General features: G+C 40.3%; 1 protein-coding gene across 1 annotated transcript; it reads right to left on the bottom strand.

Moving 5' to 3' along the window:
• Positions 1–9,272: 9,272 nt before the first annotated feature.
• Positions 9,273–13,786, bottom strand: LOC127374548 (potassium voltage-gated channel subfamily A member 1-like). The gene is made up of 2 exons (XM_051420002.1): positions 12,863–13,786; positions 9,273–12,561 (listed from the first exon to the last, which is right to left on the bottom strand). Exon 2 carries the CDS (start codon positions 12,370–12,372, stop codon positions 10,882–10,884), a length of 1,491 nt encoding a protein of 496 aa, XP_051275962.1. The 5' UTR covers positions 12,373–12,561; positions 12,863–13,786; the 3' UTR covers positions 9,273–10,881.
• Between the last annotated feature and the right edge of the window lie 1,619 nt (positions 13,787–15,405).

Here is a 15,405-nt window from a genome sequence, read left to right on the forward strand (position 1 = left end):
GCTGAGTATACATTAGCTCGTATGGAGATGTTTTAGATGACACCTCTGAGGACATAATGCAGCTGCCCGTACGGCTGTTATCTGGTACGAGGGCTCTCGGCGCTCAGTGTCGGCGTTGTTGTGGTCGTGTAGTACGACAGAGTGTGTTGTTGGAGCTGTTACAGACGCTGCTGTGAGTCGTATTCTTAGCTGGGTAAGAATAGCTCCTCTCTGACTCAGATTGTTCACTGCAGCCCACAGAGCAGCTCCACATGAGGAGTATGGACTCTATACTGCAGCACACTTTATATATCTGTGTACTTCAGCAGTAAAAGGTCCTCAGATATATTTTACTTGGTTTCCTTAACTTCCTGTTTGCTTTCTGTTTCCATTCTCCTCCTCACAGATTTCCTTTGCCTCCCTTCCTGCTTCTTAAAGTCCTCATGAAGTCAACATTGATGTTTTTAACCATATATGTATTTTCAGGTATTCTTAAAGGTATTTTAGAGTTTCCTGAACAACAATAAAAGTAGTTGATGATTGATGATCAACTGCATGTGTTACAGACATCTATAACCTCACTGATTACATTTCAGTCCTTTTTAATTTGATTTATTGTTTTTATTCCTTTAACTTTGCCTCACTTACTTTCCATTTTACACTTCTTCTTTCCTTTGTTTTCTGTTTTATTTCTTTTACTTTCCTTCCTTCTTGTTTTTATTTCTCTCTTCTCCTTTACTGTGAAGAGCTTTCTTATCTTAATTAGTCCTAACAAAGAGCTCTATGTTACAGTGGATTTAGAGACAGTATAATGAGTGCTATTAAACCATTAAGTAAGTGCACTAATGAACTCCAGTGTGTCTGTCTGTGTCAGTCAGAGATGTTCCTGTTGTTCACGTTGTTCTGCAGGTCTTCTGACACTCTGAGCTGCTTCACATGCCGGACTATTTTAGAGAGGTCACATCTCAACGTGCCGCCGTCGTACTGCAACATTTGTTTGTTCCTGGAGTTTGACTTTGCTCCTGAGCTCACAGGGAGGTAGAAAACTGGGGAATAAAAGTCTTGCTGGTCTCCTGAAATCGCTCTGATTTCCTGTGAATGATTATTTCTAACACAGAAAACAAGCAGAGGAAAGAGAGAGGGTTAAAGCTCCCCGTCATAGCGTACTGACTGTGAATGAGAGCTGGCAGACAGGTGATCTGTGTGCAGCTCTGGCAGAGACTGGATGTCAGCACCAGGTTCTCATAGAGGTGAGCTGAAGATTTGATAGCAGACAGGTGTGCTCGGATTGAGGCGGCGAGCAGGTGAACAGAGAGAGGACGAGAAAGGGAGAAGCAAACAAATCCACCTTACTGACAATGACAGCCGGAAAATAACAAAAACCATCACTGATCACAGAAAATAAACAATAAAAACGTTTCAATATGTCACCGATAAATGTATTGTTTCACATTTCATATTATCACTTAATGTTATAAGAATAAAATAGTTAGCTACATGACAGCGAACAAGCAACATAAACTGATGATTACCATAATCCCAAACCATAAAATACCAAAAATAAGTCAACATTATTAGATAAAGTAATAAATAGATCAAATAATTATTACATAAAAAGTAAATAGATACAGTAATAATTATAAGATAATTAGGATTTTTTTTATCTCATAATTTTGATTTAACATGAAGATTTTTTTTTATTTTCTGTCGTTTTTCATTAAAAAATGTGTAACAATGTGGCTTCAGACTGGATCAACAGTCAATGTATGACAGCTTCTGGCACAAAGGGGATATGACGGCAGTTTATACACTGATGATTATAGATTATTGAAATGTTACAGATTAGAGCTTTAACCTCACAGTCACACTATGAGATTCATCGCACATTAAAAATGAACAAACAACACTTTCGTATCTTTCAAAATTTATTGAAACTGTCGTAATATGATGAAATCAGAATGGACAGATATCGTCGACTAACCTTGCATAGGTTACAGACTATGCCTCACCCACTAACGACAGACATTGCATACTGCAGTGAGATGAAAAATGAGATGAAAATAACAAAGAAGTGGTGCGATCGTCCCAGAGGACAGTCAACGAGCATTTATTATTATTATTATTCTTTTAAATGGCGTCTTTCAGCCATCGTGGTCGGGTCGAGACAGCTGAGGATGGAACGTTTTATTACTATTAATAATAATAATGAGCAATAATGTATGAATTTATCTGAACTTCTCAAGTGCCTCAGTCTCTCTCTGATCACTGCCGCACGATGATGCTTCATGTTTTCACTTCAAACTCCTTAGAGCATCATCATCATCATCCTCATCATCACTTGTGTCGTGGCCTGTGAACACTTGTGAAGCTAATGCAGAGTCTCTCAACCCGTTTATTTTTAGCTCGACTTTGGTTCCACACGTACTTTGTCAGCTGGAATCCTTTGAGATCTTCGAACAGTAAAAATAGTTTCAGGGCGAAGCGAATTAGACTTTGAGAGCTCATGAAATCGTTATTTTAATTGTGTAAAAGGCAAACTGATCGTTTTTTGTGATCAGAAATGCAACTGTAATGTAATAAATGTAAATATTAGTCACATTTTGGAACCTAAAAGTCAATAATTGAAGATGAAAGCTCATTAAAGTCCACTGACTATCTTATCTAGATGTTTAACCATTTCCCAAGCTCAGTTTTTCACTTTTAGGTCCCAGACTTTGAGTAAAATGGTGATTAATCAGAATTTTTACATCCTATTAGTCCATAATTTCCTTTTATTCACTCATACAGTATGTAAATACTCCCAATAATTACTGTCTAACTCACATTATTGGACCTAAATATCAGTAATTGAAGATGAAAGCTGATTAAAGTCCACTTACTAGCTTTTTCTAGATGTTCTAGATGCATTCACTCATAGTCAGATGTAAAAGGTCCCATTAATTATCGTCTTACTAACATTTTGGGACCTACTAATCAACAATTGATTACTCAATTACTATCACTATCTTTTTCTAGAGGTTTCAGGCTCAATTACTCACTTTAGGTCCCAGAATTTGAGTAAAAGGCTAATTAATGGGACTTTTTACATCTAATTGTTCTATAATTCTCTCTTTTTAAAGTTTAAATGTATGTAAACTTTGAAACTGCCTCACAAATTGACTGTGCAATACAAACATATTTGTCTTTACCAATGAACTATATTTTCTATTCCAAAAATGATCAGTTAGCCTTTTAATAATTACCAATAATGACTATAATACACAATTTCATGTCTCTAAACAGCTCATTATGTCTGTCGTTCAATTTAAGATATATTAGCAAATATTGGTTAAATTTACTTAATTAATGACACAATCATTGATGGATTTTCAAAAATTGGCAACAAATCAGTATCAGACTCTTTGATTCAGATAGAAAAATGTGCATTTTATTCTTTCGTACTCTGTTTTAAAGGGCACAGATGCTGGTCCAAGTGGAGAGAAATCATGCAATATTTGTCTTTAAAGCTGCACATCATCACTATATTATTATATTAACAGTGGAATAAATGTGTGATGTGAAAGCTCAAATCGATGAACCCATCAAACAAAGGTCAATATGTGCTAAAAATATCCAAAAAAGTTGAGAAACTCTGCATTGATGGCTTATGTCGGCAGTCAAATACGAGAATTAAACCAAAATATTTTCCCAAATAGCTTCTTATGGACTCGGCAGTTGGAAGCTTATAAATCCTATTAACTGCAAAAACTGGATTTTATTTTGAAAGGATTGGTGTTTCCCAAAGATTAATAACAACAACACACAGTAAAGATGATGACCCATAATGTAGAAAATGTTTTGTGTGTGTGTGTGTGTGTGTGTGTGGTGTGTGTGTGTGTGTGTGCTTCATCCGTCTGTTCAGCTGCTCTGATGACATGAAAAACTATAAAACTTCATTTGGTCCCTTCGGTGGTGCAGATATGTCTCAAACTTTGGCCTAAAACACTACATGAACAAAACAGAATTTAAAACCACAACACTATCAACTACCCTGATGTTGCTTGTAATCACTAATTTCACATATCTGTCAAGAAAATACAGAACTTCTTTTTTTTAATGTGATTTTATCCTTAAAAAAAGCTGAAATTTGTAATTTTGCTCCCTCGGACCGACTGCATGTTTAACACGTAGCACCTTCGATCTTTTTTTTTTCTTAAATCTGACTGAAAGCTTAATTAAAGGGATTATTTTCTTCATTTGTTCTTCAGCAGTTAATAAAACGGGCCTTAAAATTACTGGTTGATGACACACAGCTGATCCACATAAAATATTAAATAAATTATTATCTTGTCACATAAAATACGGATTTTATTATCTTGAAAGCACAAATTATTTATTTATGCTCCCAAACGACCTTGTTAATAACTTATTTTTAGTGCAAAAAAAATTATAATCTTGTCCACACAAGATTAAATAAGATTTAAAAAATATAAATATAATCTTTCAGGACTTTAAAGCTGTTAGCTTCCAGCAGCCTATAGTGCTGAGTGTGTGTTAGCACTATGAGCTACCATCAGCGTCTTCCTTCCGGACTCGGGACCGAACTCAATCTCAGAGACCGACGGTGCCGGTCTGAGCACCGAGGTGGTTTTCTTACTCAGTTTGGTTCCCGAGTCACGGCCGAGTCAGTTCGCTTAGCTGCACGGCTGACCGAGCTAATGGCAGTTAGCGGTTGGCAACTCGTCAATCTTTCCATCAGGAAACTCCGTAAATGACGTCGGTGCTGTAACGTTATTCCCTGTTGGTCTCTGAGGATGTGTTCAAGCCCGGTTCTGTAGCCCACTAACGGCAGATACAGTTAGCAGTTGTCCATGAGCAGAACCAGGAATAATCTCCATAAAATCTGATCCAGTTTCACCAAAATCACTGAATACAGTAAAAAATAATAAGTTATAAAGTTGTGTTTTTGTACAATAATCAGTGAGGTCATAGATCGTAGTCGTAGATTAGCTAGCTAGTTACCTAGCATTTAGCTACAGAGCAAAACACTAGCTAACTAGCTCATTTAGTTATAAACTACATTTTTGATTTTTTGTGAAACTGGATCATATTATATGGAGAAATTACGGCTAAATGTAATGTAACAGAACCTTAATTGGTATCATTAGTATCATCTGTCTTTACCCTACTGTTTCCTGTCAGAACGGCTGCTGCGAAAAAGGTCTATTGTGTTGTTGCACTGTAACTACGTCAGAGTGTGGTTTTAAAAGGCCCTGCTCACCCAAACAAGTGTTTTCAATAGAGCTTTTTCACAGCAGCCACTTTGACATAAAATAGTAGGGTAAAGACAGGTGTTCCCAATGATACCAATTAAGGTTCTGTCTGTTTTAGTGTAGTATTTCCAGTGTAAGACAACAGCACCCTGGCTCTGTTTGACCTGAATGCATCATTGGTAACACCTGTGTTTACCCTATTGTTTATACTCAGAGTGGCTGCTGTAAAAAAGGTCTATTACATCATACACACACATCAGCTCGGATGAGATTCAGCTCCAAAAGTTGCCAGAAACAGTTTGAAGAGTAAAAGTGTCGGATGAGTCTGCAGCTTTTCATCCGAACTGATCCTCCTGCAGCTGACTTCATGTTTAAGTTGTTTGGTTGGAATAAAAACAACCTGCAGACTCTTACGTAACCGAATCCACTGACTCAGACGAGGCTCCGATCGGCTGTTTAACTGCTCAACAAAAAGTTGCGTTTCTCCTCAGAGTCTGATCAGTTATCTCACAAAGGAAGGCAGTCTAATAATAATACTGTCGATGCTTGCGAGGACGAGTTTGTTCCTGCAACCGACCCCGAGAACTAAACCACACTCTTAATGCCGCCAACAGTGACACATCACAGACGACAGCGTCAGAAGAAGCTGATATTAACGATATCGGGGGGATATTGTCGTATACAACCGTCGCTGGCTGCTGCACATGGCGGTGAGAGGGATTCAACATGAGTCCAGTTTTCTCTGAAGTGTTGATCTTAAGTATTTTTGTTTTGGTGACATAACACAATAACGCCTCCATTTCAGGGGCTGAAGCCTGAGAAGTTCACATTTTTAGATTTAACAGAGAAACAACCTTTTGTTTTGTCTGAATTTGGACCCAACTGGTGACTCATTTTGTCCTCTGAGTATCAGTGGTGCATTCAATGACCTTCAACCAACTCATTTCCCAGTGCCCGGCTGCAGAAACTACCTTAATTTTCAGACTAAAGTTTGTCCCTTATGCAAAACATTTCCCTATGTTTGCAGCGTTGCATAAAGTGTCTCAGGTTGTCTCTCTGCCAGGTGTTTAGACTGATGGTACGTGTCCACACAGACGTTTCCAGAGTCACGCTACCAACGTGATGCTCCATTTCTTGAAACACATGCGGCACTACCAGTATGCATTGCACGGCTGCTCGTATAAACAACGAAGGGAAAGTGTGGTAATGACTGATCCTGTGGACTCGTACCTTAAGGGTTACTACCCTAACACACTAATGAATGTCTGATGAAGGCCATGAGGCTGAAACTTAGCATATTTTTCTGACACAGCCAAAATAAATTGGAGTAATCGAGATTAGTCAACTTTTTCCTGCCAATCTGTGCTTGCTACCTCTCTAAGATCTAACTACACTAATGAATGTTCTCCACAAGCACGTAATCCAAAGTAGAGTTGAACAAATCTTGCTGTTAAACAATAAAATAGTGAAAAAATATGAAAGTTTCACAGAAAACGATATCGCTGATGTTAAAATATGAGACTGAGTTGTTAACGTTTGGCTAACTAGCTACAGAGCTGCTAGCATTAACTGAAAGTCTAAACTCAAGTGCAAGTTGCACATCACTCAGAGAATCCGAAAAATGCATCCTGGTAAGGCTGCACAATTAATCGAATATGAATCGCAATCATGACTTTAACTTCCCCTAATAAATGAACGTGATCGCCTACAACATTTCCGTCTGCTTGCAGCTTCACATTAATTCTGCCCTGTGCAGAATAAAACCAGATCCGGGCATCTGTAATGTTTCTGTGATCTCAATATTGATGAAAATAATTATCATTTTGGCCATAATCATGCAGCCATTTGTCTCAATATCAGCCACTGTCTTATGTTACGCAGATTAAACATCATAACCACAACCTCAGAACATTTGAATTGTCTTAAAGACCTTAAAGCATCGCGGTGAAGTACAAACAGCTGAGATTAAACAGTTTTCCCGAAGGAAATCCTTATGGTGGTTTTATGCAACTCAGTTTTTTCTTCCTTAGATGAAAATTTAAGGGCAACTTTAGTTGTTTTCTGCAACCAGGCACTGGTGTTAAGGTGGTGAATCTACAGTAAATCATATGAAGTGTAGTAAAAGTCACATATCAGCTCTACTTTATATTGAAATTCTTGATATTATTATGAAATATTTTCTTCCACACATCTCGTCCAGCGTCTCCTCACAGTCGATCTTTGCAGCATCAACAGTGAGTTTATTCTGGTCGACACTCTCCTTTTAACATCATCCAGATTCATTAAATCACACGTTGTCCTCCTGAAAAGATAACCTCACACAGCCATGTGCTTCCTCCACAAAACAACACAGCAGCAGCAGCAGCAGCAGCGCCATTTTGCTGGCATGCAGAGTGACTAATGCCTGTGGTAATGTTCACATGAATGCTGAGTTCTCTGCAGAGGAAACCGCTTCCACTGAGGTCACATTCATCATTATCTCTCTGCAGCAGCATCCACAACCGGGCACTCGCAGGCGTACAAAACATTTATTTCCCCTCTAATTTCTTGAGCCTGGACCAACTGTCCGAACACTGAGGATGCGCTGGGAGATGTAAGCCTCAACTTGAGCACAGAAAAACAGTCGTAATGCTGTTGTTGAGATGCAGGAAAAAACGACCACAGTGAGAGAAACCGACGTCAGGAAGCAAAGCAGAGGACGTGTAAGGCTCATTGTTTTACACATTTCTTTATAAAGGACAGCAGATCTGGTTTTCAGCAGGTTTTTGTTTTTGGTCCCAGAAAACAGAGCGGCAGTGTTTTATGCAGCCAGAGGGCGCTGTTCAGCTGAGTTCACTGGAAACAGGCTCCGGACGGTGGCAGTTGATAGAAAGTGACAGAAAAACCTGCTGATTATTCTGCAAGAGTCCTTTGAAATGTTAAGGGCTGCAGTCAGAGCCGTAGCTTTAAATATATAATAAGTCTGGTGGTTTCTATATTTTCATCTCGTCATTAAATCTCATGTGCAGACTCAAACCAACAGTGAATGTACACATTAACCCTTATATATCTATATTTATGTTTTAAATATCTACAGCTTTAGTATTAACAGACAGGCTAACACATTGTTTGGATGTGTCTGCACGTGGGATTCTTTGACAATAAGAAAAATATAAAGTATCAACAGACATTTAAAACAATAGTATTTGTTTTCGTCACCTTTAAAAACGTGTCTGGAAATATAGATAGAAGTACATGATAGTGACACTTCTTATCCTAAAAACACGTTAAAGACGAGCTACGTCCCTGTCTGCAAATGTATTAATATGATCAAATTTTAATCTGTATTTTTGTCTATAATTGAAAATAATGAGCCTTATGATCGATATCGGTGTCAGTTATCTGTCTGCTTTGCTTATAAAGACAAATAAAGATATTTTTCTGTCTTATTCTCATAATTGTGGTAATTCTGACTCATTTTCAAGCTAATTTTGCAAATAACCGCCTCAACTTGAGATTTTAGAAAGTCCAAATATACGACCAGTCAATGCAAACAATCCACATTTTAACCTCTTTGTCACGCTAACTGTTCACTAGCAGCCATGTGTCATCAACCAGGATAAATGTGAGTTCATGTAGGCCCAAAGATCTGGCCCCAGAATCAGGATCATTTTCACATCTTGATCAAAACCTGTTGGTCTGAAACCCTCTTCCAGATGTGCAGGGAGTAGTGCATCTTTATGGCAGGAGAAGATAAGCTGCACATAGTAAGCTCTTTGCTGTCTATTGTAACGGGAGGCACTTCAGTCAATTCTATAATGAGACGGGGTTCAAGGCACTAAGAAACTAATTTTAGATATATCTATGAAATTTGTTAAATATTACTGCTTTCCCTTCTTGAAACTGTTTAAAAGTCAAATGCAAGAAAATAAAAATGGGGTCACAAATCACATAAAATGATCCCATGCACTCTGTCGTCAAAGATCAAAGCTTTAAAGAACTGAAAAAGGAGGATGTAATTTCTGAAATGTCATTTTTTTAAAAGAGATCACCGGATGTGTCTCTTCTGATATTTTTTTTTCTTGTTTTTGTTTTTTTGTTTTTTCAGCAGATTTGTCCCCTTCAGCAGTTTGCTCCGTCATGCACCGTATCCTGTCGTTAGCTCGACAATAATGAGGAGAATCATCATCATCATCCCCCAGCTCCCGAGGTCCCTCCACAACTGCAAGCAATTTAATACTGTAGTCATGCATTGAGTATACATAGCTATACCATAGCTAATTAGGCCATAATGCTTTAGTATTTTGACATGCCATGATCTTCGAAAAAGAAGTGTTCCTGTTCCCTTAATGCTTTTAACATTCAACACTTAAAATGCTTTAAAATAACTTATAATAAATAGCCAGTGCACTTTTGGTGAAAACAAATGAGAGAAAAAATTCCAGGAGAAGAAGATGAGGGTCGAAGAAGGAAAAACAAAAATGTAAAAATTAAACATGAGGTAACGTCTTGTGCATGCCGATATAAGAGAGAAGAGAGTCTCCACATGCTTTTATATAAAGGAGTGTTGCATGGCATCATACAGGGAACCTCCAGCCGACCTGTAGCAGCAGCAGCAGTGCAGATAATCCTCCACAAGGCTCGGCACACTTCCTGATTGTTTCTGATAAGGTGCCTGAAAAACGTCGACCGACATCTGGCGTCGAGTTTTCCAAAAAATGTCCCTGGATGTGCCGCAGAAAAAACACGCCCCGAACTTCAACTGTAATCCACTCCGAGCGTTTCTTCGGGGAGCGAGTCGTCCTCCGACGTGTTCTTCGAATCTCACTTGGGCTTCGTTGTTTTGTTTTTTCTTTTATCCTGAAAGTTGAGTCTATTGCACAAAGCCTGGTAGGTGTCGGGGAGATTTTTGATAAACTCTTGTGCCCTCAAATTGCAAATTATTCCCTCAAGCTAGTTTGAATCTCTATATTCAATCCTCAAACTTTTCTGTTTGCAGCTGACTTCCATTACATTGAATTCGGGACTGTTTATGTCTCGAGTGCAGCACTTGTTGCTGAAAAGGTGCAACACAAACAAACTCCTCTTGAGGGAAATTCCCTCAAATGTACTAAATCTTCCTCTCAGACGACTTTGTTTCCTTCTTGCTTGTGCATCCGTCTGTATCCATGAAAAGCTCCAACAAGAACAAGATTTCCTTAACAAATTATCCAAGTTAATCTAAAACAAGCTTTAATTCTATAATACATTTAAGAGACGTCAAAGATAACAAATCTGTGCCAAGATAACCCTAATGACATCCCTATCGGATGTTCTCAGGCTTCTGCAAACACATTATATATCAGTAAACTAATCTTCTTGTGTAGAATTGTTGGAGTTCCCCTTCAACTTGAGGGAATAAAGTGAGTAATTTAACGGGACGAGTTTCTAAAATTAGCGAATACTTTATCAAAAAATGTTCCCCCGACACCTGCTGATCTTTGAACTATTGCCAAACGACTCCACTCTTTTTGAGCCTCCACCTTTATAAATGTACCATGTGCGCCTTTAAACTCTGTAAGTATTCACACATGTTTGAATGAATCAATGCAAAAGAAGAATAAAATGCACCAATGGAGATAAAGCATCCAGATATTTCTACAATATTTACACCGGTGAGCCCGACGCTGCCTCACACGTCGGTGAGCAGCTTCCCCTTGTTCACACAGTTCTGACTGGGAGCCGTGCAGTTGGCAGTCCTAAGGTTCGCTTCCCTAAAGTTATCGATGCTGTTGTTCATGTCCTCGTCTATCTCCATGTACTCCGACTTGCTGACCACCGAGGAGCTGCGGCGGCTTGAGTTGCTGTCCGACGCCAAGTTCTGGTTGCTGACGTTGAGCAGCTGCGCCTGCTCCTCGCCCTCCGTCTCGCGGTGGTAGAAGTAGTTGAAATTGGACACGATGACGGGCACCGGGAGCGCGATGGTTAACACTCCAGCGATGGCGCACAGCGAGCCCACGATCTTCCCTCCGATGGTCACGGGGTACATATCCCCGTAGCCGACGGTCGTCATGGACACCACGGCCCACCAGAAAGCATCCGGGATACTGGTGAAGAACGACTCCTTCTCCTCGGCCTCGGCGAAGTAGACGGCACTGGAGAACAATATCACGCCAATGAAGAGGAAGAAGATGAGCAAGCCCAGCTCCCGCATGCTCGCCTTCAGAGTTTGCCCCAAAATCTGGAGCCCCTTCGAGTGTCGCGACAGTTTAAAGATCCTGAACACCCTCACCAGGCGGATTACCCTGAGAATAGCCAGAGACGTGGCCTGTTCCCCTCCTCCTTTCCCCTCCTTGTTGTCTGGGTCGTCAGCCAGCTCTGTTCCAAGAGTGATGAAGTACGGGATTATAGCCACAATGTCAATAGAGTTCATCATGTTTTTAAAGAATGCCGCCTTGCTGGGACACGCGAAAAAACGGACTATCAACTCAAAGGAAAACCAGATGATGCAGAGCGTCTCCACCACGAAGAAAGGGTCTGTGAGGAAATTTGGTTTGTAATACACGGTGACGTTCCCCACAATCTGAATCCGCACGCTGGGATCCTCCTTCAGTTCTGGTAATGTCTCCAAACAAAATATTACTATTGAAATAAGAATAACCATCACTGAGACGATGGCGATCCCCCGGGCGGGCCCCGAACTCTCCGGGTGCTCAAAGAGGAGCCAGATCTGCCGCTGGAACTCCTTCTCCGGCAGTGGACGTTCCTCCTCCCGGATAAATCCCTCGTCCTCTCGAAACTTCTCCATGGCCTCCACGCCGAGTTCGTAAAACTTTATCTCCTCTGAGAACATATCCAGGGGCACGTTGACTGGCCTTCTTAGCCGTCCCCCGGATTGGTAATAATACAAGATGGCATCGAAACTCGGGCGATTCCGGTCAAAGAAATACTCGTTTCTTAAGGGGTCGAAGTAGCGCATCCTCTTCTTTGGGTTCCCGAGGAGAGTCTCCGGGAACTGGGCGAGAGTCTTCAACTGGGTCTCGAAGCGCAGCCCCGAGATGTTGATGACCACCCGCTCGCAGCAATCATGGTCGTCGTGGTCATCGTCGGGTGGGTAGGGGTCCTGCGGGTGTCCCGGCAGGGTGGAGGTCTCGTCCATGTTCTCCGTGGACACCACGGTCATCCTTCCTGGTGGGCGGAGGGCAGGAAGAGGAAGCGGCGTGAAGGTGAGGAGCAGCAGGTCGGAGCAAAAGGAGCCTCTACTGAGGCCGGTAGCTGTGCAGAGCCTCCCTCTCCATCATCATCATCTTCATCGTCGTCGTCGTCTCCGAGCTGAACATCTTCCTTCTCTCGGTAACACTTTGTCCTTCACCTGCAGGAGGGTGAAACAAACAAGTCTTACAGAGCTCACAGACGTCCCTCCACCTCCCGTCTGTATACGAGGAGACAAACAGCTCCTGCAGTACAGAACAGGAGCCTGTGCTGCATTTGCTGTATTTTTACCGCATACATCAGTATTCAAGTTTGCAGTCCTGCTGCGCTTCCTCTCTGCGCACTCTCAGTTTCACCTCACCCATCAGATAAACATCTCACACATTCAAAATTAACAAATGAAACACCTCCTGCATGTTAAAATAACCTCTAAGGGAAGAATATGATCAATAAAAATGTACCTGTGCTGACGAGCTGCAGCAGATGGAAGGAATGTCCTCACCCTGCGCACCTTAACACAACTTGGCTTTTTAATGCTGATATCGTTTTACAGTATGTCTGAAAAATTAATAGACTATGTTGTCTTGGTTAACATCCGTATCCTCTTGGTGTAGGTTTTCAGCGTCGATCGGAGCAGCCCGCAGGAGGAGGAGGAGGAGGAGGCTTCAGACGGCTTTGAACCGCGGCTCAGCAGCAAAAATCCTGACTGACGATTTGTTAAAATCATGCTGGAAATAAAAGAGGCGGAAAGATACGAGAAATAAACAGCTGGATCCAGTCTGATGGGGAGGACTGGGAGGACTGGGAGGACTGGACACTGCAGCATCAGCAGAAAGCGACTCCTCTCTCCTGGGCTGTTTCTTTTTTTTTTTTTTAGCTGCGGTAGAAAATAAAAAATAAACGGCAGAAAGATAGCGGAGGCTTTTAAATGAAACCCGGTGTTAGCGGGGATCCCGCAGTGAACCGGCGCAGCGGACGGAGGATGCGTCCCCGGTAATTTGGAAGCATATTGCAGGATTTCATGTAGAGGAGGAAAAAAAAAGGAGAAGTGAAGTGAAGGAGGGAGGGAGGGGTTAGGAGAGAGTGAGTGAGTGAGGGGAGTGTGTGTGTTTGAGAGAGAGAGAGAGAGAGGAGAGGAGGAGGGGGGTTTCGACGCAATGCAGACAGACTGTAAAACACAGTTGGCACTACAGTATCTGCAAAACCAGCAGCAGGTCCGGGCCGAGCTGCACGATCCAGACCCCCAAAACACATTTAAAAAAAAAAAGTTATTATAAAATAAAAGCCAATAAATTCATCTCTGCGTCCTGTGATGTAACCAAATGTGATCGATATATTTCTGCTGCTGTCAAACGCAGAAGAGATCACGCAGGTTTGTTTTTGGTTTTTTGCAGGTTTATCCGGAGGAATCCGCAGCAGGAAGCGACTCGAACCGTTTCCTATAATTGGCTCCGGAGCTGTTTGCGACAGTCAGGCCCGCATGTTGGTGTAAATATCCCGGTGTTGCTATGGTAACAGGGAGAAAACCAGCAGCAGAGCGACTGTCCAGTGTGAAACTACATGATAGAGAGACTGTAACATGCTTCTGGCTATGGAAGACCATTTCTGCCAATATTATTATAATTATTAATTAGAAACTTTTACATTATTTTCAGATACTAATTCAAAATATTGAGATACTAAGTCAATATTTTAAAATAAAGTTTCTCATTATAATGACTTCCATATAAACTGATCAATAGGTTGTCAGCCTATATGGAAGCCTGTTAATGCCAGATAGAAAAAAAGACGCATTAGGAATAATAAATACAGTCATGGTAAGTAAGGTTATTATAGTTTATCAAAACTAAACTAGGTGTGAACATTTTTTTTTTATTTAAAGCTGCAGTAGGTAATTTTTATACAAATATTTTTATCATATTTGCTCAAACTTTAATTATATCATGACAGTAGAACATGAGACAGATCATCTGTGAATAAATCAGGTTCCTCTGATTCATCCTGGTGCTCCTGATGGTGTTTTTGAGTCTGAACGAAAACAACCAATCAGAGCCAAGAAAGAAAGTCAACACAGTTTTCAAAATCAAAAGTATGACATTTATTATCTCAAATGACGGGGTTGTACATTAAAAGGGACAATTTAGTCCTAAAAAATAATCAGTCACAATTATGAGTCTCAAAATGATGAAATATTAAGTCAAATGCTGAACTTTTACAGCACAAATTAGGAAAGTTTAATTAGAAATCAAGAGTCAATCATGATCTCAGAATGTAACAAGTCAAAATTTTAAGATAGAAAATGAACAATATTAAATGTATAAGCCCAAAAATATCAAAAGTATTGATCGTACATCAGAATTTTGTTTATTACTTCTAATTTTTCCTCCACTTCCTATTTTATTGCCAAAAATAATCAGCAATTTTATTTATTTAGATTATTTTTGGACTATTTTTGAGTTGTGTTTTCTCCCCAGAATTTACTGATAATAAAGTTTTCTCTCTTAGTCTCAGTGTAATGATTGTTGATGTACAAACAGACACACCTGCAACCAATGAGGCCAAATACGACAGATATTTTCAGTGTGTGTGTAAAAGAAGACGACCTTCATTAAGCTTTAAGCTACACATGCTGATAACCGAGATAACGGATGAAGGATTTAGTTCGTTTGGAATAAATTATGAGCTCAAACCTCGAGGCTGGAATTACTTTGAGGCTTAATTTTGACTTTATCTGGAGGCTGAATTCACCGGAGGTCGTCTCACCTCTGTGGCGAGGAAGGTCAGATGAGTCGGTGGAATAAAAGCCTAAAAAAAGACGACGTTAGCTTCAATGTGTGGAGGACTTATCACTCGGTTTATAATAATTCAGTCAAACTGGAGACAAAGAAACACAGTGCAGAAATCTGCAGTATTTCTATTATTTACACATATTTCTTCCTGGTCACTCTCTCATATAAAGTCTGAACAACATCTTTAATTTCAGTCCCATACACTCGCATTAATT

Source organism: Dicentrarchus labrax, unplaced genomic scaffold (assembly GCF_905237075.1).
Source record: "Dicentrarchus labrax unplaced genomic scaffold, dlabrax2021, whole genome shotgun sequence".
Taxonomy (NCBI): Eukaryota; Metazoa; Chordata; class Actinopteri; family Moronidae; genus Dicentrarchus; species Dicentrarchus labrax.

Excerpts from the sequence above, each read along its gene's own strand:
- LOC127374548 (XM_051420002.1), bottom strand. The coding sequence starts at position 12,372 with ATGACCGTGGTGTCCACGGAGAACATGGACGAGACCTCCACCCTGCCG.